At 46.4% G+C, this 25,939-nt stretch overlaps 1 protein-coding gene across 1 annotated transcript in view; it reads right to left on the reverse strand.

Moving 5' to 3' along the window:
• Window positions 1-25,939, reverse strand: part of ABCA13 (ATP binding cassette subfamily A member 13) — a 370,934-nt gene that overhangs the window by 242,162 nt on the left and 102,833 nt on the right. Inside the window, 6 exon segments of the mRNA XM_059729347.1 lie at window positions 1,166-1,305; window positions 4,959-4,971; window positions 4,973-5,137; window positions 19,710-19,874; window positions 21,657-21,691; window positions 21,694-21,850. Of these exon segments, the coding sequence (XP_059585330.1) occupies window positions 1,166-1,305; window positions 4,959-4,971; window positions 4,973-5,137; window positions 19,710-19,874; window positions 21,657-21,691; window positions 21,694-21,850 (675 nt within the window).

The raw sequence follows: 25,939 nt of genomic DNA on the forward strand, positions 1-25,939 counted from the left end.
CAAAGAGTTTTTAAACCCAAAAGCCTGCTAAGATATATGTCTCCAACTATTTAGTTGGTCTAATAGAAGACATCAGAGGTACCCTTGACTGGTGCATACTGGGGCCAGGACCCAAAGCGGGGTCAAAGTGCCAGGGGCCCACCATAAGGGAAGGCCCAGAGCAAGAAACTCAGGATTCCGACTGACCTGAAGGCAGGGCTAGGGCTTAAGGGGGAGCCAAAGGTCCCAGAGAGGGGACCACAACTGGAAGGGGTGAAGAATGCAATGTGTGAGGCATGGGCAATGGTGTTAAGGGAGGTACGGAGCTGTGGAATGGATGTCACCCCAGGACACCTAAATGGACAGCCTCCTGCCTGGGAAACATCTGAATCAGTTTTCCATCAAAGTGTGGCAGGAAAAAAGGGGACAGGCTGTTGGCCCAGAAACAGGTGGGCAGGCAGAGATCTAACCAGCACCAGGAAGGCCCCCTGTTACAGGCTACCATACCTGCTGTTTTCATCCTGCTGCACCTTCACACACACACACACACACACACACACACACACACGTGACACAAGTTTAGCTTTGAACAGTTTGAGGTGTAGATTCACAGAAACCCTTGCATCCTTCTCCTTGAAACTTGGCAGGTTTCATGACCTCAAAAGGGGCTACCATCCCTGCTGTTTTCATTCAAATATGCCACAAAATGACAAAGTAATAGGTATTTCAGTAATTCCCCGTTACAATCTATGGCCAATCACCGAATCTCTCTGAATCAGCGCTGAATCTTTCGAAGCAGGTTCGGCCAAATCAATTCGGGACAGTGACCCAAATCTCTGAATCAAATCACTGTCCTCCAAATCAGCTGAATCCAAATTAAATACTTCCCTATTCTCACAGACCTAACACATGAATCCTACTCTTGGTATACCAAGTAGCACAATTAGACTTTGTCCACGCTGGCTGGGAAAACCATGGTAGCACTTGTGTAACAGTAATTACAATTAACCGTGGATAATCCAAGTAAAGAGGAAGCAGCAGGATTCAAAAAACAGCTCTTAATTGTAAAGGCCAACAAGGAACATAAATGCTCACTACATTAGAGGAGTTTTTAGATCTAACTCTACAACTAATTTTTGTAACAAAAACTCAGTTAAGGTAACATAATCAGAAAGCATGTGCTTACCTTTTCCATCACCAGATTGACCTTTTTAATGTTGGAAGTGTAGAGTATCTTTCCATGTAGCAAGGGCTTCAGGAAGGTCCGCAGCAAAGCCCCATTAGTCGACTGCAAAATTTCTTGATAAAGCTGCAAGCAAAATGGAGCTGTGAGGGCAGGAAGGGAGAGATGGGGGGTGGGGGGAAAACACATTTAAAAGAGATTATTCGAGTGGGTGATTTGTTCAGTGACAAAATGTCAATGTACTTCAACATAAGGTCCTACCCTGCGAGTTACTGCAAAGCTTCAGTTCTCAGGGCCTGGACACACAACACATTTATACCAGTGTCAATTATACTGGAATTAAAGAGGAGCAGGTATTCCAGGGTATTTGCTCACAGTAGGCACTATTAAAGTGCCTAAACCAGAAGGGAAAACAAGTAATAGCTCATATCTGCCTATAACAAAGTATTAACCCCAGAAACCTGTGAATACACAACATACACACTGATACAGTTTTAATCCTGATTTTTCTGAGATTAATTTTCCACCTAATTTAAATTAGTTAAGCCTCCATAGATTGCATGGCCGCACTTTGTTTATAGCGACATAAAGGGGATTATACCAGTGAAAACATGTCATGAGTCTAGGCCCCAAGTGTACTGTTATTACTACTTAATGGGTATATTAAATTTGTTTATCCAGAGTTTGCTATGAGTTGTTGAGAACCCAAAACTTCTACTTAAAATCAAAGGCCATCAGGACTCAAAGAGCTTTGGGCCTAGACTCCATGGGCCAACAGGCACCTTTCAGTCCCATGTCTCTTAGTTAAAATACTTTATAATCTGCCCATATCTGAAAATCTCTGTATGTTACCACTTCAGAGTGAAACAACATGCAAAGTACACATAAATAAAGTGACTGCTGAAGAAACAAGCACTGCTATAAAATGTCATGCAATTCAAAAGCTCTTTAAGATACGGGAGACCAGATATACAAGAGAAGGTGACTTGTGAATCTAATCAGCAGCTTGATTTCTTATGTAACTTGGCTCTCTCTTTATAAAGAAAGATAGCAAGGACTCTATTTCAGAAAGCTGCAGAGAGCTGCAGCTGTAACATTGAACTGAATGGTGCTTAATTTTTTTTTTTTTTTTTTTTTTTATTCAATCCGTTTCAACTACTTAACTGAAAAACGTGTTCTCACTACCTAAGAACACATGATAAACAAGTTTTAATTATGGATATTTGTCCTTTAGAATCTCATTCCAAAATATGGTCCCAGTCCTTCCCAGAGAGATTTCAGCAGGCACAGGGAGATAGATACTCTTTGCAGGAACAGTCCCTATATAGCAGTCCCTATATATCTGTGTTTTGCTTTTATCAGGCATCTTTGCTAGCAGCTGATTTGGAAATATTTCATATTTATCATACAGTAGAAATATAATGTTAGAACACCTCTGTGAAGCACATGAGTATTATCATCTGCATTTCACCATGAAGAATGGACTTCAGAAAGCTAAAAGGACCTGCCTAAAACCAGTAAGTGCAAGTCAGAAATATCATAATGACTAAGGATTTTCTAGCTCACCGTCCTTTGCCAATATCACACCATAATTCTGTCTTTAAGAAGGTAATCCATTTTTAAAAAGACATGGTAACTGCAGAAAAATTAAACATAGGCTCCAAGGGGACTAGACAAGTATAACAGTATTTACACAGCACATAACATTTGTTAATCCTAAACAAACATGGATATTTAGCATGCTGTCCAGTGTTTTGGGGCATAAGGCTAGAAGCCATAAGTTCAATGATTAGTGTACAGAAGGAAGGGCCACTGAGAATCAGACTGACTTGTTATATGATTTTAGGCATACTTTCCTTTTGCCTTATTCTATATGTAAAATGTAACAGTATCTACTTGCTAGTAAGGGTGTGCAAAGGGGGCCCTATTCAATTCAGATTTGCATTCAGCCCGAATCGGGGGCAGTGATTCAATTTGTTGATTGGGATCACTGTCCCTGATTCGATTCGGCTGAATCTGTATCTGAAGATTCGATGCCAATTCAGAGAATAAGTGAGTCAGACAAAAAAACAGCTTTAAAAGTTTTTTTCTACATACCTCGAGGTACCAGCGCAGCTTACTGGGGCACATGGAGCATCCTACAGGAGTGCACGGGGGCCCCCCCACATGCTCAGCAGCAAACCCAGAAGTGGACCGGAAGTACTTCCAGTCCATTTACAGGTCCGCCGGGGAATATGCTGGGGGCCCCCCTGTACCACCCCCAGCTCAGCAATTGGCTGCAGGGGGACCCTGGGTGCCCCCCCCCAGACTCAGGCAGCACCAGTTGCTGGGCCAGGATGGCACAGGGGGGCCCCTCTACACTTCCCAGTGGACCCAGAAGTGGACTGGAGATTAAAGGGTCCTCTGATTCAGTTTGGATTCAGAGATTTGGCCAGTGAATTGGGCCAAATCTCCGCCGAATCGAATCAGGGACTGAAGCTTTGTACAGCCCTACTTCAAAGTAGAGTTGCGAGCACCAACAAGAATAGGTGTTTCCAGGACATTTCATAGCAGTACTATCATACTGGGCTTTTTTATAGCCACTATGCCAATAGGACCCAGCACTCAAGTACACCCTTTCCAGACCTGTCTGTAGTCTCACTCAAAATTGGAAATACACCAGGGAGGGTGGCTCTAGGCTCATTCCCTCTGCCTAAGCCCCTAGTCTCCAGCAGGCTTGATAGTGGGCACTAGAAGGGGAGTACAGAGCAGTCATATCAGGTTACTGCTGAGCTTGGAATATGCCTGAGGGCATGAGTGGGTGGGTTGGGGCTCTTCACACCCTTACTGGTGCTTTGAGGTTCTGCAGCAGAAATATAGACAAAGCCAATGTAGCCCACTCCTTGCATAGGTCTCTATAAGAAAAAGTTTATGGCAACATGAGGTCAAGAGGAGTCCAGGGAAAGAACTGTGCCCCAGAAAAGTGCAGTTGCATCATTGATGTTTGGGGAAAACTGTCTGTTCTTGGCCCTGTATGCATGTAATATTTCAACCTCAGTTCAGTTGTAATAAAGACTGGCACCAGACACTGCACATCTACATGGGTGGTGGGGTATTACCAGGCAGTCTCAGCATTACCTTCCTGGACAGATAATAGAATTGTAAGAGGGTGGCCTGTGGGTTTATATGTAGGTCAACACCCCCTCATGGCTGCCAACAGAGCAATCTAATAACATCTTGTTAACATTTTATGGTTAATTCCCAAAACTAGTAATGATGATGACTAGAGGAAAGCTAGTCAAATATTGCTGAAGCCTATTCAGATACATAGGGATGAGAACGAAGATAATAGCAGGGAATGGACAACTTATTTTACTAACGTGGAGTACAGTAAGGTAGCCAAACATTTTTATGACACCAAAATAGGAGGAAAAAAATGCATCTTTCTCTGATTGTATTCCCAAAGCCTTAATATGTCACCATAAAATAATACTAAAGTTCACAAAAAAGTGGAACTATGCCAAGTCATACGCTTCTATCTAAAAATGTTTTTAATATTAAATATTCTATGATCTTCCAATAAATATGCCATCTCTGAGACAAGAATATCCTATTTATGATTATTTACAGGGATACAAAAAGTAACCTGACTTACTTGTTTCCATAATTATATCTTAGCAATAAAATGTGCATCAGTCATTTCAGAATTGCAGTGCCAACTAGTTCAAATGAAGTTGCTATTTCAATATTTCCATTGAAGATGCAAAAATGTCAGTAAATGTGCATGTATGCAATTTATTATTGATCTTTCTCTTACTTGAGTCTTTTGGGAATGCTGTATTTTGCCATATCCTCCTCCAAGAGTTCTGTTATTCTGGGCATGTCAATGAACATGTTAGCATTGCTGAAGAATGAAGATTCCTCTTTACAGACTGCCTTGATTACTGAGTGAAGGGATCCAATAGCAGAACTTCTCGATTGACCACCCTGTAAGAACTAAACAACAATTACAAAGGACTAGAAACCCAATTGAAACAGAGCTGCCTTGGACTATCCACTAAACACTTAGTTTGTTCCAGTGGTAGCTCATACACTCATCTTCATTACTGAATCTGAGGAAGTCAACAAAACATGAGCATTCAGACTGGCTACAAGAAATGATGCACACTGTGCTCTTTTCTGTTCTCATGACAACCTTTTGCACAGAAAAAATATCAACCACTCTAATCACCAGTGGGCTCTTGTGAAAAGCAGTGCCATAATATACTACTTTTTAATCTTTCAAACCAGTCATATTTTTCTGGCTTGACTAGGCAGAAAAAGAATAGGAACATCAGGACAACCAGACTGTGGGCTCCTGGATTACACTGTCATTTTTCAGTCTGCTGTCCTCAGCAGAACAGGTGTGGGACAGAACACATTATACCTGTGGCAAAGATTATGAAGATAGCAGCAATAATAAACACAGAACATCTTTACCTGACAAATGTTTGCCATGAAAACAAGACCTTTGATAAAATAAAAAAAATCCCCAAAATATTAAAGTGTAGGTGTGGTTTAAAAAAAAAAGTTGTCAAAGAGAAGATGATCTAAGTTATCACTTGTGCTCTTTAAATTTTTTTCCCTTTAGTTGTTATTGGTATCAGGGGGCTTTTTCTACCTTCCTTAGAAGTATTGGGTGTTGCCTGCAGCCAAGGCTGGGGTTTTTGACTGTGGTGCACTGATACTCCCTCTAGAACTAGAAACCAGAGGTTCCCTGTCCCAGGGGTCTTGTCCTTCTGTTCAGGGTCAGCCTAATGGCCACATTCAGGATCAGGAAGCGATTTTACCCCATAGATTGGCATGGATTGTTAGGGTTTTTGTCTTCCTTTGTGGTGGGAGGCATGGTTCTCTTCTTTGGATCACTTGAGTCTAGCTCAGCAGCAATTCACTGACAGTGCTTTACTTGTGGAAAGTTAGGATGTTCTTGGTGTTTTTGTGCAAATGTGCCTTGTAGTTATGACAGGTTATTAGGAATATGTTAGACAAACTCTTGTATAGGGTGCTTTGCCTGCCATGACTGCTTGAAGTCCCTTCTAGCCCTTCTTTTCTATGATAATGTGATCAAGGTCAAAGGTCCATTAGAGCCTAAAAGCCCACTGAGCTGGTGTAGATAAGGTACTCCAATTTCTGTAGGCACGTGAGTAAATTACATGGCCAGTGTCATACCTGGCCACCTTTGACTCCCAGCCCAAATGATCAGGTACATGTACATCTTGATCAAATGGGGGCTACCTTTGGCATAAGTACAGATCAGGACTTGAACTCACACCTCTGAAGTTGCAGTAAGATACCTTTGCCACTCTGCCATGTGCCCCTCTATATATTAGTTTGAGTCATATTGGTACCTTCAGTTAAACAGAAGTCATAGGAAGATTTCAGCCACTTCTTCAGAGCTGATGCTACTATTTAAGAACAACTGACTGCTTTTATGGCTTGTGCACCATCAAATTAATGTTCAAATTAATTGTTCATTTACAACTGTTCCACTGTATAGCCACCAGTGAGATTGCATGGTTGAACCTGAGGACATAAATAGAGGACAACTGTACTGCAAATGAGTAACACAGAACCTGGACATTTACATCATTGTAATCAACCTTTATGTTGGGTAAGCAAGGAGAAGATACAAGACATACACCTTTATGCCAGTGTGCTTTCCTTGAATCTGGTGCATTATCCCATGGGAAATAGCAGTGAAACTACAGCACTGTAAGTTAAAGTGCTTGCAACTTATCCCTTGGATAGACATTTGCTCAATACAAGTTATTATGCACTCTCCTGCCAAGTAGCAAGGCGTTGTCATAGCCACCTACTGCATGCAGGTAGCCGGGAAAATTTATAATCTGCCTGCTCCAATGTATACAAAGTATCTGATCGGTATACAAAACCAACCTAAAAATTACACCACTATAAATATACTGTTTCCTTCAGGTCCCAGACACATTTGGCTGGCTTGATATTTATTCCTGTGGCAGATGCATATGTCAGAAAGAACAGAAATACACTTTCAGATCTCAATTTGAGATTGCAAGACTGGAACTTGTAGGGGAGGGGGAGAACCATTCAATAAACTGTATCTGTTTGATATTGAAATAAGTGGATCACAACAAATAAGAAACATGATGGGGTTTTTTGCTTATTTTAAACAAAGCCAGTTTTCAAAGTAGAACTATGCTTTAAATTTCATAATTGGTAGGGTCAGAAGGGACCTGAGCAGATCATCAAGTCCGACCCCCTGCCATGGGCAGGAAAGAAAGAAAGCTGGGGTCAAACGACCCCAGCCAGGTGATTATCTAGCCTCCTTTTGAAGAACCCCAGGGTAGGAGCACCACTTCCCTTGGAAGTTAGTTCCAGATCCTAGCCACCCTGACTATGATAAGGTGTGGTCAGTTTGGAAGCCATGATATTATGAATGATTTATATTGATTAAGAGAGAAATCTTTTTAGTAATCTTGATGCAGTGCAATGGAGTATTATTTAAAAACAGTGTTCACTGCCCCAGGCACCTGATTTTTTGTCTTCACTTTCAGTGAATATTATAGCAAATAAATTATAACTAGCTCTTAAATAACCCTATGAACCATAGAATTCAAATGAATTTGTTGATAGGAGTGCTCATCAAAAGAGTGAATTTTATATACTGCAGAATATTCAAGAAAACTCAATCCTGAATTCTTAGTCATGGCTACTTGAGTTAGAAACCTGATTCTAAGGATCGGACTCATCTAATCAAGGAGCAGAAACAGAACAACTCCCCATCAGTCAAGAGGAGGGAACCCCTGTGAGCCCAATCAAAATAGTCTGAATTTTAAATCTTCACAATAGCATGCATAATAAGGTGTTTCTAATAAAGGTTGTGGCCAGTTATTCCTGAATGATTCAGCTGAGAGACTTCACCAAATAGTCACTGACCTAACCAGAGTATATTCTAGTCTTGGCTTATTATTGGTAAGCAATAAGGACAATGAAAACTAGCTGGCCACAGAAAATTACCTTAGACTGAGTGATCAGAAGCTTAGTTTAAATTAAATAGAAACATAGATCTGTACCTAAGGTTTTTAGATTTCAAAAGGCCAAACTGAGAAATAAGGGAACCAGGTAGTGAAATTAACTAGCTCAAGGGTTTAGAAATGATAATGATTTCGATTTTGGATCTTTGCCTTAAAATTCTATCTAGAATATCCATCCCAGCCATGTAGTAAAAGTGTGGAAGGAAGGACCTTATAAGTTGAATAGCCACATCAAAAAGGATATTTGACAGAAGTAGAAAGCCTCCAATGGGAAAAAGAGCTTGAAAAGCAAAGAAATCCTTGGGAGTCAAGGTCTAGGGATAAAGTAAGAATTACCAAAAATCAAGATGATTTAGACTTTACAAATGATATTAAGACAAAGAATAAAAGGATCTCTACCCTCATAAATAAGACAAACAAGGAAAGGGAAGTGTAGTGAAGATGGCTGGAAATTAAAGATACTCTAAGTATGGCTCCAAAACTAAATGAATACCTGACTTCAGGGCAAGATTAGCAGAAACAGGATAATAGCAAAAACTGCAAGATTGCACTTCAGGACCATGGATTTCTCTAGCAAGAGACTTATCAATAGTAATTGATAGAGGAGGAGAAAGACCAAGGTATATTAAAAATCCTATAATGAGGTCTGTACCACCAACGTAATGCAGCCATAACAAAGTAAGAGCAATGTTTCATGGAGTATTTGGGGGAGAAATAAGGAAGCATACATGGCATTATACAGGACGCTGAGTCCTTATCTAGAACAATGCAGACAGATCATTTTTGTCAAAGAAAAAAGATCAGGGAAATAGAGAGCCTATCTAACAAGAGGCTTATGAGAGGAAACCTGGCTTTCACTTTCCTAACAAGCTGAGGGGCTAGGATTCCTCTCTATAAACACAGATCTAACAGGGAGACAGATGAACTATTAGAACTAAAAAGTATGGTTAGCACACGAATAAATAAGTCCTGGCCATGAATAAATTTTGTTCTCAAAAGGGCACCTCTACATATACAAGTAATCGTGATTAAAGTTACTGTGCATTAACCTAATGTGCAGTAACGGATTTTTGGCAAGTGTCTACATGTATACACTCAGGAACCAGCAGTGGGAAGGAGAGGATCCAGGCACACGTGTGTCCCGCACGCACGTGTGCCCCCTTACTAACTTGCTGACCAGAGGCGGTGGCGGCAGCAGCAGCAGAGGAATCAGCAGTGGAGGCAGCAACAGCTGATCCCCCTAAGGTAAATGGGGTGGAGGGACCTGGCACAGCTGAGCCGGATCCGGAGGGGAAGCCCCCCGGGTCCCATATAGCTGAGCCGGTAGGGAGCAGCGCTCCCTAGCCGCGCAGTGTGAACAGAGCGCACAAACAGGCGCGCTCTGTAAGAGCACGCCGGTGTTTGCGCAGGCGTTCACACAGGCGGGCGCGCAGGAAGGGCCAGGAGAGAGACTCCTGTAAGGGTAGGGCGTAGACACCACACAGATCTACAAACAGCAGCTTATACAATGGTGTTGACGAGAAGTGCTGCTAGGGCCTCTGCCCAAGGGGCCAAGCCTACCCGGGGCTGGTCTGAGGCCTCCACCCAAACTGAGCCCATGGGGGAGCTGATGTCCCCCTACCTCCTGGCCTGCAGGGGATCCCCAGGAGGAGGTTAGCAGGCTGAGGGGTATCAGGGAGGTGGAGGATGAAATTGACGGCTATTTCTTTTCCCTGCAGGACCAGGCACCTAAGGAAGAAGCATCCCGGGGAGTGCCCTCCACAGCAGAGTGGCAAACGGTCACATCCAGGACCGGAGCTGCTCGCAGCGAACAGGTACCGGTTCCTCCAGTCCATCTGGAGAACAGGTACGAGGCCCTGGCGACCCTGCAGGAGATGGAAGGAGAGAAGGAAACCCTTGGGCAGGAGGCAACACCACACTCTCCATGCTCCAAACAGGTCAAGAGATCCAAGCAGACCCAGAGGAGGAGGCGGCGACGAGTGCTCGTCATAGGCGGCTCCATCCTGAGAGGTACGGAAGGGTCTATCTGTCGCCAGGACCCCTCAACACAAGAGGTCTACTGCCTGCCCGGAGCAAAGATTCAGGATGTGATGGAAGTAATCCAGGCCAGGATCAAGCCCACCAATTATTACCCCATGGTCCTAGTCCATGTGGGTACTAATGATGCGGCCAGGAGAACCGATCACCTGATGGCGGACTATAGTGCTCTGGGTGGCGTGCTGAGGGAGTTCGGTGCACAGGTGGTATTCTCTTCCATCCTACCAGTGAACGGATGCGGAAGACGGCATGAGAACTGCATCAGAGAGACCAACTGGCGGTTTCGGCAGTGGCGTCTCGAGGAAGGCTTCGGCTTCCTGGACAACGACCTGCACATCACGACGAGGGACATGCTCAGTTGGGATGGGCTTCACCTGTCCCCCAAAGGCAAGCGTGTGTTTTCTTCTAGGTTGGCGGATCTCCTCCAGCAGGCTTTAAACTAGGCTCGTCGGGGGGAAGGGAAGATGAGGCCAGGGGAAGCTGTGGACCACCAAACCATGTGGCACCCATAAGGACAGCCCAGCCTGAAGAAAGAGAACATTGGGAACATGCAAGCCATGGGGCGGCCAGCAGTACAGCACAGGTAAGCAACAAGAAGGTAAGAAATAAGGGGACCCTTGGGATTCAGAGCAGGGGGGCAGCAAAGGCACCAGTCACAGGGCTCAAGTGCCTATATACTAATGCTAGGAGCATGGGGAACAAGCAGGATGAACTAGTGCTCCTGCTTGCAGAAAACACCTATGACTTAGTAGGGCTAACAGAAACCTGGTGGGATTCGTCCCACGACTGGGCGGTACATATTGAGGGTTCTAGGCTGTACAGAAAGGACAGGGTGGGGAAGAAAGGGGGTGGGGTTGCACTCTATGTCAATAAGCAATATACACCGACCCTCAACAAGACGAAATCAAAGGATGAGGAAGTAGAAGGATTGTGGGTTAGGTTACATGGGAGGCAAGGAGAAAGGGATTTGGTGGTAGGGGTCTGCTACAGACCCCCACACCAGGGGGAAGAACTAGATTCGGGGCTCCTGAGGCAGCTCTCAGAGACCATAAAAGCTAAGGAGGTGGTAGTCATGGGGGACCTAAACTACCCAGACATCTGCTGGGAGATGCAGACGGCAAAGTCCCACCGTTCACGCAGGTTTCTAACCTGTGTACAGGACCTCCACCTGACACAGGAAGTACACGGTCCCACTAGAAGGAATGCCTTACTGGATCTGGTATTGGCAATGGGGGATGATATGGTAGGGGACCTACAGATTGGTAGCCATCTGGGGGATAGTGATCACCTAACAATATAATTCTTCATAAGACGTCGAGTGGGTAAGGTAACTAGTAGGGTGAAAGTGCTAGACTTTAGGAAAGTTGATTTCAATGAACTCAGGCGATTAGTCAAGGACACACTGCAGAGTACGAGTTTTGAAGTGATGGGAGCCCTAGAAGGGTGGCTGTGCCTTAAGGACATGATCCTTCGGGCACAAAGGGAGATGATCCTGATGCAAGGAAAAAGAGGGAAAGGGGCCAGGAGGCTTCCTTGGCTGGCCAGAGAAATCCAGGGCAGCCTAAGGGCCAAAAGGGGAGCACATAAAAAGTGGAAACAGGGAGAGATCACCAAAGATGAATATACCTCCTCTGCTCGTGCTTGTAGGGAGGCAGTTAGGCAGGCCAAAGCTACCATGGAGCTGAGGATGGCAACCCAAGTAAAGGACAACAAGAAATTGTTCTTTAGATATATAGGGAGTAAAAGGAAGGCCCAGGGAGGAATAGGACCCCTGCTAAATGGGCAGAAGCAATTGGTGATGGACAGGGGGGGACAAGGCTGAACTCCTCAACAAGTTCTTTGCCTCAGTGTTCCTAAGAGAGGGGCACGACAAGTCTCTCACTGGGGTTGTAGAGAGGCAGCAGCAAGGTGCTAGACTACCATGTGTAGACCCTGAGGTGGTGCAGAGTCTCTTGGAAGAACTGGATGCCTTTAAGTCGGCAGGCCCAGATGAGCTCCATCCAAGGGTACTGAAGGCACTGGCCGACATCATTGTACAACCACTGGCAGGAATATTTGAACGCTCGTGGCGCACAGGCCAAGTCCCGGAGGACTGGAAAAGGGCCAATGTGGTCCCCATTTTCAAGAAGGGGAGGAAGGAGGACCCGGGCAACTATAGGCCAGTCAGTCTCACCTCCATCCTTGGCAAAGTCTTTGAAAAAATTATCAAGGATCACATATGAGAGAGCCTGGCAGGACAAATTATGCTGAGGGGAAACCAGCACGGGTTCATAGCAGGCAGATCGTTCCTGACCAATCTAGTCTCTTTTTATGATCAGGTTACGAAACGCCTGGACACAGGAAGAGGGTTGGATATCGTATACTTAGACTTCAGGAAGGCCTTCGATATGGTATCCCATCCCATACTGGTGAACAAGTTAAGAGGCTGTGACTTGGATGACTACGCAGTCCGGTGGGTGGCGAATTGGCTAGAGGGTCGCACCCAGACAGTCATGGTGGATGGGTCGGTTTCAAGCTGGAAGGGTGTGAGCAGTGGGGTCCCGCAGAGCTCGGTCCTTGGACCGATACTCTTCAATGTCTTCATCAGTGACTTGGACGAGGGAGTGAAGTGTACTCTGTCCAAGTTTGCGGATGACACAAAACTGTGGGGAGAAGTGGACACACCAGAGGGCAGGGAACAACTACAAGCAGATCTGGACAGGTTGGACATATGGGCAGAAAACAACAGAATGCAGTTCAACAAGGAGAAATGCAAAGTGCTGCACCTAGGGAGGAAAAATGTCCAGCACACCTACAGCCTAGGGAATGACCTGCTGGGTGGCACAGAAGTGGAAAGGGATCTTGGAGTCCTAGTGGACTCCAAGATGAACATGAGTCGGCAGTGTGACGAAGCCATCAGAAAAGCCAATGGCACTTTATCGTGGATCAGCAGATGCATGACGAATAGGTCCAAGGAGGTGATACTTCCCCTCTATCGGGCGCTGGTCAGACCGCACTTGGAGTACTGCGTGCAATTCTGGACACCGCACTTCAAGAGGGATGCGGATAACCTGGAGAGGGTCCAGAGAAGGGCCACTCATATGGTTAAGGGCCTGCAGACCAAGCCCTATGAGAAGAGACTGGGGCACCTGGACCTCTTCAGCCTCCACAAGAGAAGGTTGGGAGGCGACCTTGTGTCTGCCTATAAGTTCATCACGGGAGGACAGAAGGGAATTGGTGAGGTTTTATTCACCAAGGCGCCCCTGGGGGTTACAAGAAATAATGGCCACAAGCTAGCAGAGAACAGATTTAGACTAGACATTAGGAGGAACTTCTTCACAGTTCGAGTGGCCAAGGTCTGGAACGGGCTCCCAAGGGAGGTGGTGCTTTCCCCTACCCTGGGGGTCTTCAAGAGGAGGTTGGATATGCATCTAGCTGGGGTCATCTAGACCCAGCACTGTTTGCTGCCTATGCAGGAGGTCAGACTCGATGATCTATTGAGGTCCCTTCCAACCCTAACATCTATGAATGTGCAGACAACTGGCACTAAAGTTAGTACCAGTTCCTTCCAGTCTGCCACATCCTCCTGTGGCCACTGGGGGAAGCTCCAGCCACACACAGCCATGTTGGAGCCAAACCTAGCTGACAACACTTTGCACTCATCTTGAAAACAGAGCTCCACACTGTGACCTCTGGACAGACACTTCCTGTGATGAAGAAAGCAGCATGGCAGGGACACAGCCAGCACATCAGCTCTGCTCTTCTGAGTCATGGCTGCCCCAGCCCTTGGCCCAGGCACCCAAGAACAGTCCCCTGATCCTCATGGCCACTGAGGCTGTCCTGCTGCCATCACCAGCACCTGGCTCATGGTCACCTTGGTCCACCCAGCTCCCTCACCCACAGCAACCACCTAGACAATGGCCACCCCCAGGCCCACCCAGGGCCCCCACCACCACACAGTTGCTGCTGCCAGCCACAACAACCAGAGGCTCCAAGACACCACTGCAGGGGTTGCCATTACCTTCCTGGATCTCCAGGCCCACCGCACTAGGTAGGACTGATGGCAGCATGTTGTATAACGTGACTGGGACAACAAGCAGTGGGTCGATGTCTTCAGAATGACCTTTGATGATCTGCTGCACCAGCTCTGGCCCCACCTTGAGTGCCAGGACACTGAGATGTGCAGGGCACTCCCTGCCAACACCTGCCTGGCCCTGACACTGGTGAAGTTGGCCACTCTTAGAAGCCTACTCTGTATGGGGCACCTTTTCAGGGTAGGTAAGGCCACCACTGGGGAGGCCATCCTGGAGACATGTGTTGCCCTCCAGAACATACTGGCAGACACGGTCCTCCGTATCCACAACCCCAAGGTGGTGGTCACAGGGTTCCAAGCACTGGGGTTCCCCCAGTGCATCAGGGCCCTGGATGGGATGCACACCCCAGCACCTGCCCACCCCACTCAGGTCAACCCTACTATAGACACAGGAGCTTCCATTCAGTGGTCCTCCAGGCAGTTGGCAACTACCAGGGCACTTTCATGCATGCTAGTGCTGGCTTGGCAGGCAGCACTCATGATGCACATTTCCCAGAATTCAAGACTTTGGCCTGCTCAAAGGCCACTGGTGGTCCCTCACAGCCCTCCAAGGTGGCACTGCTGCCACAGCCAGCGCATCCAGACAGCTCCAGCATTGGGTGGCAGTGACAGTGCTGGGGGTGAGCAGTAGCAGGCAGCAGGTGCTGGGCCTGCTGCCAGGGACAGCCAGGCAGCAGCCTTCAGGAAATGTCAGGGCTGGGGTAGGTGCAGCAGGCTGCAGCCTTTTACAACACCCACTTGTGGCCAAGCAGCAGCTCTGGCTAGATGACAGGACTGGCAGAGGCAGCCTGTATCCTGTCCAGGAAGGTACACAGGGCCTGCAGTGCTCCAAAGTCCCAGTGTGTGCACTTCAAAATGGCGAGAGGCTTTTATAGGATAAGAAAAAAAAAAAAAATGCATTTTTACCAGAAGCAGCAGCATGTGTTAGTTCAACCCAACTCTGCAGCAGCTGTATACATCAGATGCTTCAGCAGGGCTTTTTGGTGCTTTTATCCAATAGCTGATTCAACCTGGGCATGTGGCTGTACTTGATGTGAGGGCACGCCAAGTTGAAAGTAAATTATTGGGTTCTCCCCCACCCATGTCTGTAAGTAGTAAAACATTTTCAGAAGGTAATTAGTTGTTAGAGAAGTTAGGATCTGGAACAGCCTTACAACAGGAGCAGTTGAGGTAGATGACCTAATTAGTTTTAAGATGCAAATGTATAAACTATATATAGTGTGGCAACAGCAAGACAGACCCTGTGACCTGGAAGGTCCCTTCCAATATTATGCTCCTTTATACCTAATTGTTAGTGAAAGAGATTAATACCAAAAATTAGCAAAATAAATGATTCCATGAATAGTTTAAGAGCAAATCATGATGAAAATCATCTTTTCACCAAGAGAAAAAGTGGTGTTTTTTTTCCAAATATCTTACCCATTATAAAAAAGTCTCCAGATGCTACGGTTTGTCCCAAGTAGCATAGGCAACTGGTGCTTCCTGAGTGGCCAGTCAGCAACTGTGAGGGGGGGTCCCTACAGTTGCGTGTGCTGACCCGTAAATTCCAGCACTGCACCCAGAAGGGCCAGGGGCACACCTGGAAGTGCCAGCAGCGTGTCTCCTGGTGCCCCCACACCCCGACCAGTAGGCAGCACTCTCAGGGGGGCATCAGTGCTCCCGCCTGCCTCCCCCCCAATCACCTAAGCAGGGAATGTTGGCCGTCAGGGCATGCACCACAGGTGCACGTGCACCCCCTACGTGTCACCACTGAAGAGTAGCTCAGTATACCAGTCATTACACTTTTAAATGTTGCTTTCTGTATGCTATGTAGCATGAAGAATGCCTCTTTATATTTCACAGACCTTTGAGAACAGTTAGTGTTTTTTCCATTCCTGTTAAAGTTGCACTTTCAGACAAAATCTATCTGTAACAAAGCAAGTTAGTCTGCCTGGAAGAAAATTAGGTATCACTCAAATGGCTGCCTGTCACAAATGGTTTAACAGTAAGACATTCTTATTTTTATTCACATATTAATTTATTCCTATGGTTGAAAATGAAGCTTTCAATGTGCATTTTAGATAGTAGGTCAAAAATCACCCCTGCAAAGAAAAGTCAAGGAAGGTGATCCAGGTTATTTCTGAAATTAAATTTTGCTCATTGTCCCTGTTTGTTTTAATCAGAAAAAAAAAAAAAATGTACTCACAGCCATCTAAGGTGGAAATTTGCAACTGACTAGCACCAGAATAAAAAAAGTTACTAGGAAAAGACACACAGGGGACATGGAGAGTGTTTTTAGGATAAAAGCCCAAGGGTAACATTTGCCATTTAACAACATCTTAACTAGGAGCTACAAGCCTGACCAGTGGACATGAGCCAAGCAGCAAACAAAATAATCAAGGGCAAAAGAACATTTTGTATAGTAGAATGCAGCTGAACCTGAGAAACAAATGCAAGAAGCTCAAAAGGAAGATTAAGATAAATAACTTTTTTCCTGGTACATAAAAGAACAAAAGGTCAGTAATATAGATAGAAGAGTTAAGGAGATCACATGAGTAAGTTTATTGACAGAAGAGAAAGGCACTGAATTGCTAAAACAATTAAATGAATTTTACATGCAGGTGTTAGCAGAGGAGGATAGATGACAAAAACAGACAAATTTCCCAAGGGGGAAAAAGAAGAAAAAGCACTGCAGAATACACAGACTCTGCCAGAACAAGATGCGAGGAACAAAAAACTATGGGGTCATATGGGCTGTATTCTTCAGGATGATAGAGGAAGTGGCACAAATGGGAGCAAAACTGAGATAGGATAGCCCTCTGCTGTTGAATTCTTTTCTTTGCAAGAGGTTTGTCAGCTGAAACTTCTAAAACATATATTTATCAGATAATCAAATTTAGGTTTTCAGTCCAACCAGTCATATTTCATTGATAGCCATAGATGTCTCTAACCTTCTGTAAATTAGATGAGCTTAAAGTGAAAATTTAAAGGACCATGTCTTCATCTGATATAGATTTGCATAGCTTCATTGAATTAAACCAATTGAAAATCCTGTACAGACATGTGCCACATTTGAATAAGGAGCATTAGAAGAAGCAGAGCTGTGACAGGACCAGGAAAGCCATAAGGAAAAGAAAAGCCTTAAAAAGAACTTATCCAAAGGCCAGTGCTGTCTTAACAACATTCTAATTTTCTCATATAATTCAAAGATCTATAGGAAATGCTCACATGACTAGTGAAAGTGTGGTCTATGGAAAATTTAGCTATTGTACAACAGCATTGAGCATGATGGTATGTGACTGGAGAGCTGGTGAGTGGGGAAGGGGGCTCCTGCCTGCAGTACCAGGAGCCCCATTTGAAGGCAGCCTAGCCCAGCTTGGTAGCATGTGCTCCTGGATGCAGTGCTGGGAGCCCCACCTGTTGCTACAGAGCCAACCCAGCTGGCCCCATGGTGCACATGCATGTGGGTGGGTGCAGGGAATGTATGTGGGTGGGTCTGAAATTTGTAGGCAAAGTACAGGGTGAAGTTTGTGGGTGTATGTGGGGTTTGTGTGCTAGTATGGGCCTCCCTGTCACATGCCCCCCTCCCCCCGCATGGCACACAGCTCCTGCCACTGGCAGCAACAGCAGCAGCAGCAGGTGGAGAGCTCTCAGGGTGCCCATGGCCCACAGCAGGCAGAGCCCTGCAGCACTGCATGGTACTAGCTGAGTCCTGGGAACTGTACATGACAGCAAAGGCCTGGCCTGGCCTGGCTCAGCTGGTCCAGTGATGGAAAGCTCCTGGAAGGAGAACCAAGAGCTGCACATGGCAGCATGGAGACTGCCTGGCCTGATGGTGCGTGGATCAGGACCTGCAGGGAATCACGTGCCATCAGGCTGGGCCGGCTCCATGCCTCCATGTGCAGCTCCCCATTGCAGTGCTAGAAGCCCCACATGGAGACACAGAGCTGGCCCACTCCAGCCTGATGGCACATGGCTCCTGCCTGCAGTACTGGAAGATCCACATGCTGGCACAGAGCTAACCCAGTCTGGTTCAAATGCACGCACCAGCAGGTTGGGCCAGGATGGCTATGTGCTGCCAGGTGCAGATCCTAGGACTCAGTCAAAGTCATGCACTGGTGGGGAGCCCTGCCTGCTGTGGCCCATGAGCACCCTGAGGGCCTGCCACCTGCTGCTGCTGCCACCAACAGCAAGGGATGTGCATCATGGAGGGGCGGGGGGTGGCAGAGGACCCACACCTACCCACAATCCCTACACCCACCCAAGCACCCTCCCCCCTTACAACCCCCACAGGCTTATACACATCCCTACTCCCACCCCCCCCACACCCATTCACAGATCTCCCCACAAACCCCCCCCCCACACACACCCATACCCCTTCACAAACCCTGCACACACAAACCTCCCCCCACAAATGTTACACACATACCACACCCACCCCCAACCATACTCCACACACAGTAAAAAAATAAAAACTAATTTTGAGCTATTATGCAATCATCTCTATATACACTATGCAAACACACATAAATCAAGACAATAATATTTTTCAAAATAAAATTAAAATATATTATAGTAGGTGTTTGATTTTTAGTATATGATTTGGGGGGTTTTTCTGGTTCCAAGATGGCAAACCCCTCTCCCAAAAGGACTATTTCTGGGGGTGAGGGGAGGGACTTCCAGTGGCAAAGATCAGGGTTTAGGGGTGGTATGTCTGGTCCCCAAGGTGACAAATCAGGGGGCAGGGCTGCTGTCAAGGGGCAGGGCTACCCTTGTGACCCTCAACAACTCACCATAAGTTGTTAAGTGGCCCTCTAGCCAAAATAATTGCCCAACCATGCTTTAACTGCAAGATCAACCTTCTTGCCATAGAGGCTATTACCATTTAATGTAGAAAGTCAAGGATCCAACAGAGGAGCTCCTGCAGTCACCTGTAGACCCTTGAAGAAATGTTACCACCCAATTTACAAAAAGGCAAACAATTTCCCCATATTGATAAAGGAGCCACTGCTTAAAAAAAACCCATAATGCTTAGCTAATAAAATGATGGTAAAGAGGACTATTATATCTCCAGAACAAGGAAAATGAATGCTATTATTAGCCAAGAACCTGTCAAGCTAGGCTGCCATCTGGCAAGTCAACAAAAATGAAAAAGAAGTGATCATCAGTAATTGGATGGTACCCCACCTGGAAAGATGCTGGTATAACTCTCATCAGTGGTGAAAGGAGCCATCATACACATCTTCCCAAACACAATAAACCCTACCCACTCATCACACAATACTGCCTAGCAGGCCACAGAGCACATACCCATGTCTGCCAATATTCCTCCCAATTATTCAATATACATCCTTTACTAGGTCTCTTAAACAGGACAATTTCACTTACCTGTTTAGTAATTACTGAAAAAAAGTGACCATACATTTACCTGATGGAATATAGAGATGTCCAGTAGAGACATATTTCTGAAGGCTTGGAAGAACATTGGAAGGTTTTCCATGACATGCTGGGCTTTGTTTAGAAGAGAGCTGATGCTACAAACTAGATCCAACAAGGTGTTAAGCAAGTTATCTACCTCAGAAGGGATCTTGACCTTGAAAGAGAAAAAAGGTAGACATGACCCCAATTAACCACACAAAATGTAACCTATCATTCAATTAGAGGCTTATAACTTCTTCAGCCTCTTTCATATGCTGTTTAAAAGAGCCCCAGCAAACAGTTTACCCAAACCCTATGGTAGTCTACATACAGTTCACTAAGGGTGTATCTACATATCACCATGCTTTAGTACTTCCTTTTGCAGGTACTGAAGCATGGCACAGTACAGGTGGTTATTGCACCGTGCATGTGGTGCATGGTTAGATTTCACCGCAGCAATGCACTGCAACAAGGGAGTGTGCTGATATGGTGACATAACTGTTGATCACATGTGGACCCACATGATCATTACGTTCCTGTAGCATGCCAGACAGTGACATAGCATGTCACTACACCACCATAGGGTGATCTGTAGGCAGACCCTTAGTGTCCCAAGTTCTGCCTAGACAAAGTGTATATTGCAGTCAGTTTTAACTCCTTCCACTTGGATTCAAGAAACTGCAGAGCATCCTTCTCCTCATTCAGCTAAATGGATCTCTTTTTCTACTCTGTTGATTTCCATGTGTGTAAACACAACAGGTGTTTTGCCTGCCACAGAATCTGGATCTTACCCTTATGCTAATTTACCACTTAAACATTAATTTTAAAGAATTCACAATTCATTATTTAAAATTGACTTACCATTTCAATCATTTTTAAAGTCAGCATCTGACTTAAATCTTCTCCATCCCTACTAGTTCCTCACTTCTCTCCCTTCACCCCTCTCACCATCTCCACCTTCCCCCCCCCCCCCCACCCTGCTTTCTGATCCATTTTCCAAGCTCAGGTATGCATACAACTACAATAAGTAAGCAATGGTCATTCCTAGATGACAGTCCCACGTGGGCAGCGAGTGGAGTAGTATTATGGTCCAGATCATTTAGGAGTCTAAATTCAATATAATCTAAGTTCTAATGAAAAGTTTTATCCAGCTTCAGCCATATTGATCTCAGATTATTCTGAATCCTATTAGCCTGAGCCAATGAGTCTAGCTGGAAAAAGAGATTCTTGATCTCTTTCCTTGGTGCAATTTGCAGAGTACAAGAAAGGAAGCCCCAGTACTGTGTTATGTATTGGAGGTGTAATCCTTCCAAGAAGAAATCTTGGATTGATTTTATTCAACCCATACACTTGAGTACTGTTGTAAGTCCCTTGTTTTAGCTAAAACTTGGAATATGCTACTGCCAGAGAGGGAGACATATTCCAAAACCCACTGGACTACCACAGCAAAGAATACTTTCAACTTCTTTGTGCTGTGAGTTAGAAGAATGATTCAGGTAATGGTAGTATCATGGAGTTCCATATTTATTCTCCCAAACAATGCCACACTGAATTTCATAAAGTAAAAATGCAGCTAATTTAACTGCCAAAACTGTACACTCAGCCAGGAATTTTAGAGGGGGAAAAAAAAAAAAATCATCAAACTGTTGTTTAGGTTCACCTACAGAATCTCCAGAATTCCCCAAATTATTACTTAATTTACAATATTATTGGTGATAGAGAACATGATTGGCAATGCAGCCCCATTCTTCAAATCACTCCACTGGTTTCACAGTACTAAATGAGGATACAGGAAGTTCAGTAGGGGCTGTGTTTGGATTTTATAGGGCTAAGGGTCTATGTCAACACAAAATGATAGCAGCAGAATGGATAGATAGTAAGTGATTTATTTATAATTCTAGTTGACATCTCTAAAAGTTTTCCAAACACTCAGGAATGAAATATTTGCTTCTCTTACCTTATAAATGATATTACGCAAGTTCACATTCTGAGCAACAGTACAATCATAGTATACAAGTCCAGCACTGGCAAAGCACAAAGTTCTTTCACTGCCTGAGAAGTTTGGTCATTTCCAGGAAGCATCAGCAAGAGACTAAGGACCTCCTTGTCACATCTTCCAGCTAATGCTACTGCAAGAACACTGTAAAGAAACTGTTGTAATGAACTGTGATTAAAGTTTATCCTTCATGAACTGTATCAAGAATTTTTCCATTAATAAAGTAGAAATGTGTGTCACCAGGTTATTTCCAATAACCATCAATAGTACAGGAAGCCAGAGACTTATGCAGCTTTATATCAGGATATGTTTATATTTTATCTTATTTTTGTATATAAATTGTTAAAAAAAAAAATACGTATCATAATTTTTCATAGAATCATAGAAAATTAGGTTTGGAAGGGACCTTAGGAGGTCATCTAGTACAACTCCCTGCTCAAAGCAGGACCAGTCCCAGCTAGATCATTCCATTCCAGCGAAGGCTTTGTCTAGCTAGGTCTTAAAAACCTCCAAGGATGGAGATTCTAACACCTCTCTGGGTAACCTGTTCCAGTGATTTACCACCCTCAGAATAACAAAAATTTTCCTAATATCCACCCTAAACCTCCCTTGCTGCAACTTGAGACCATTGCTCCTTGTTCTGCCATCTGCCACCACTGAGGACAGTCCAACCCCATCCTCTTTGAAGCCATACATCAGGTAGTTAAAGGCTGCTCCTAAATCCCACACAATCCCGCCCCCAACAGCCTTCTCTTCCCCAAACTAAATAACCCCAGTTCCCTCATACGTCATGTGCCCCAGCCCCCTAACCATTTTTGTTGCCCTCCACTGGAATCTCTCCAACTTGTCCACATCCTTTCAGTAGTGGGGGAGCCAAAACTGGACACAGTACTCCAGATGTGGCCTTACCAGTGCAGAATAGAGGGGAACAATTACTTCCCTCAATCTGCTGGCAACAGTCCTGTGGCAGGCCAGTAGGGGGTGTTCCTGCATTGAGCCACCCAGACCACTGTGCCCAACCACCTTCCAGGCTCCAAGTGCCTCCCTGGGGGCACCTCACGTCTGGCCAACCCCCTTCCTGGAGCACACCTGCTAGTCTGGGGGCAGAGCTGCCACCACTCAGGGATGGGCTTGATTCTGGCTCTGCACTCCCTGGGAAACACAGGCCTAGTAGCCCTCAAGGGTATTTAACTCACATTAAGAACTGGGGATGCTTCCCTCAATTGGAAGCACAAGTAGTAGTTTCCCTTAGTCAGCTGAACCAAGGGGACCCCAAGGCATAATCTAGACCCGCTCCCAAAAAGTATCCCACGCTAGGTACAAAGGAGAATATTATTGGTTACAAGGGGTAGGGTTTGAATAGGGTACAGAATTGAGTAGTATCAAAGAAATCCCATAGAGCAAACAGGATGGCTGGAATAGACTTTGATCACCCATCTGAGTTATAGCAAGCTATATATCTAGTTAGATCTCAGGTAGCTTACTCACAAGTATCATCCAGAGGCAGGTGGAGATTCCCTCTGGAAGCAGGCAGTTCCTTGATCACAAGTTTTGAGAGAGAGAGCAAGTTTCAGATGGTCCAGCTCTTGTCTCTCTCTCCAAGTTTCCCTCGTGGCTGCTGCTCCCTCCTCCTGGGCAGTCCTTAACTTATATAGCCCTTATGACCTCATTTACCTGGTCCAATTGAGGTCAGCACCTGTTGGCTGTCAGCCAACCAATTTGAAATGCATCACTAGTTTCTGGGCAGATTGGCAGTCTCTAGTTCACCAGGGAGCCCAAGCCCCTCACCCAGGTATGTGATACCAGTCACATAGGCAGAGGGAGCAGGTTTCCCCCCTCCCTCAGGAATGTATCCAGCTCAGGTTACCTAAAGAGATAACCAAATTATCACAACGTAGAGTTTTTGGGGAGAAACAGAGGTGGCCTTCTGCTACAGCTCCTACTAATGCAGCCCAGTATGCTGTTAACCTTCTTGGCAACAAGGGGTTGCCAAGAAGTACACCACAGGTAAGCAATAAGCAGGTAAGCAATAAGGGGCCCTTTGGGCATCAGAGCCGGGGGACAACAAAGGCGCCAGTCACAGGGCTCAAGTGCCTATACACTAATGCTAGGAGCATGGGGAGTGTCACGGCGAGGCCCTCACGGAGGGCCGTGATCTCCTTGAGGCCCTCTCACCGCGCTACTCCGGGCCGAGGGCACCCTCCATTCTCGCCCGCCACGTCTTGATTGAATATGTAATAGGGAGGCTGCCTTGTGTTTCCTCGGGCCTGTCAGCTCCTGGACCCCTCGTGGGTCTCCCCGTACAATGGGCGCTACCCAAGCGCCCTAGCCTTATGGGCTATGCGTGGCTCCTACCAGCCCCTAATACCACGCCCCAAGCCTCGCAGATGTAATGGACGTTGTTCGGTCTATACGCCCACTTCCCGGGCCTCCCCTCTCATGCCCAGCCTCTTGCTGGGACTCTCGTCTAGCCCACTCTGGGCCTCCCCTGCCGGTGTGGTTCCGCTCCGGGACTCTCTAGCGGGCCTCCGGTCCTATAGGCCAACCGCACGGATACCCTCCCTGACTCTGGCTCACTGCGCTGCTACTCCCCGTCTTCTCAGGGGCAACCGCAGCACCCTGCCTTGGTCTGAGGGGTATTGCCGCACTAGCCTGCGGCCGGGCTCGCTATGCCCGTGCGCCCACACTGGGCTACTCAGCAAAGCACAATGACGTTTCCCCTCTCTGGGGCTCGCCGCGCCCACACTAGGCTACTCGATAATACACAATGGCGTTCCCCCTCTCCGGGGCTCGCCGTGCCCGCACTGGGCTACTCAGCAATACCGCCCCTTTCCTGGGGCCGGGGGCTATGTTCCCCCACACACAATCCGGGGTCTCGGTCCCCGTCCGCAGCCTACGGGTTGCGCCCACGACCCACTGGCCGCGCTCCTTGCCGCCAGCTGCTCGCGCAGTGGCGTGCGAGCTGCGCCTTCCCTGGCGCTATACAGATAATGCGCCCTCTTGGCGCTAGGGCACCCCACACTCTCTGGGGTCCCTGTGATTGAGGCCTCCTCCAACACCTACAGCCTCACCCAAGCCTCCGGGTGCAATAACACAAACACAAAGCAAAACCACAAGCCCCTAGGCTGTAACACAAATGCAAGCCTCATGGCCATAACTCATCATCGTAGCTCAAGCCTCCAGGGCTATCATGAGCTGTACTTGCAACTTAGGCTCCTTCCCATATCTTGGCCAAGGGAGCTCCTGCCTCTCCGGCTGCTGGCAGAAAACTGCCAGCCTGGCCTCAGCCCTGAGCTTTATAAGGGCCAGGCCCTGCCCCCTACAGGCAGCTGGCTCCGCTTGGTTGCTCCGGCAACCCGCAGCTGCGCTCATTACCTGAGCAACCCTCAGCTGGGCTCGTTATGTCAGGCCAGGGCACGCTCCCTCGCTCCCTGGCAGTTTCTCCTCTATAGGAGCAGGGGCACCGAGGTGCCATGCGACAGGGAGCAAGCAGGATGAACTAGCACTCCTGATTGCAGAAAACACCTATGACTTAGTAGGACTAACAGAAACCTGGTGGGATTCTTCCCACGACTGGGCAGTACACATTGAGGGTTATAAGCTGTACAGAAAGGATAGAGTGGGGAAGAGAGGGGGAGGGGTTGCGCTCTATGTCAATGAGCGATATACATCAACCCTTATCAAAACGGAATCGGAGGAGAAGAAAGTAGAAGGATCATGGGTTAGGTTACATAGAGGTCAAGGAGAAAGGGATTTGATGGTAGGGGTCTGCTACAGACCCCCACACCAAGGGAAAGAACTAGATTTGGGGCTCCTGAGGCAGCTGTCAGAAACCATAAAAACTAGGGAGGCGGTAGTCATGGGGGACCTAAACTACCTAGACATCTGCTGGGAGACGCAGACAGCAAAGTCCCACTGTTCACGCAGGTTCCTATGCTGTGTACATGACCTCCATCTGAAGCAGGAGGTACATGGTCCCACTAGGGGGAATGCCTTGCTGGACCTGTTATTGGCAACGGGGGATGACATGGTAGGAGACCTACAGAACGGTGGTCACCTGGGGGACAGTGATCACCAAACAATAGAATTCATCATAAGACGTCGAGTGGGTAAGGTAACTAGTAGGGTGCAAGTGCTAGACTTTAGGAAAGCTGATTTAAATGAACTCAGGCGTTTAGTCAAGGACGCACTGCAGAGTAAGAGTTTTGAAGAGATGGGAGTCCAGGAAGGGTGGCTGTGCCTTA

This window comes from Alligator mississippiensis, chromosome 5 (assembly GCF_030867095.1).
Source record: "Alligator mississippiensis isolate rAllMis1 chromosome 5, rAllMis1, whole genome shotgun sequence".
Classification (NCBI taxonomy): domain Eukaryota; kingdom Metazoa; phylum Chordata; order Crocodylia; family Alligatoridae; genus Alligator; species Alligator mississippiensis.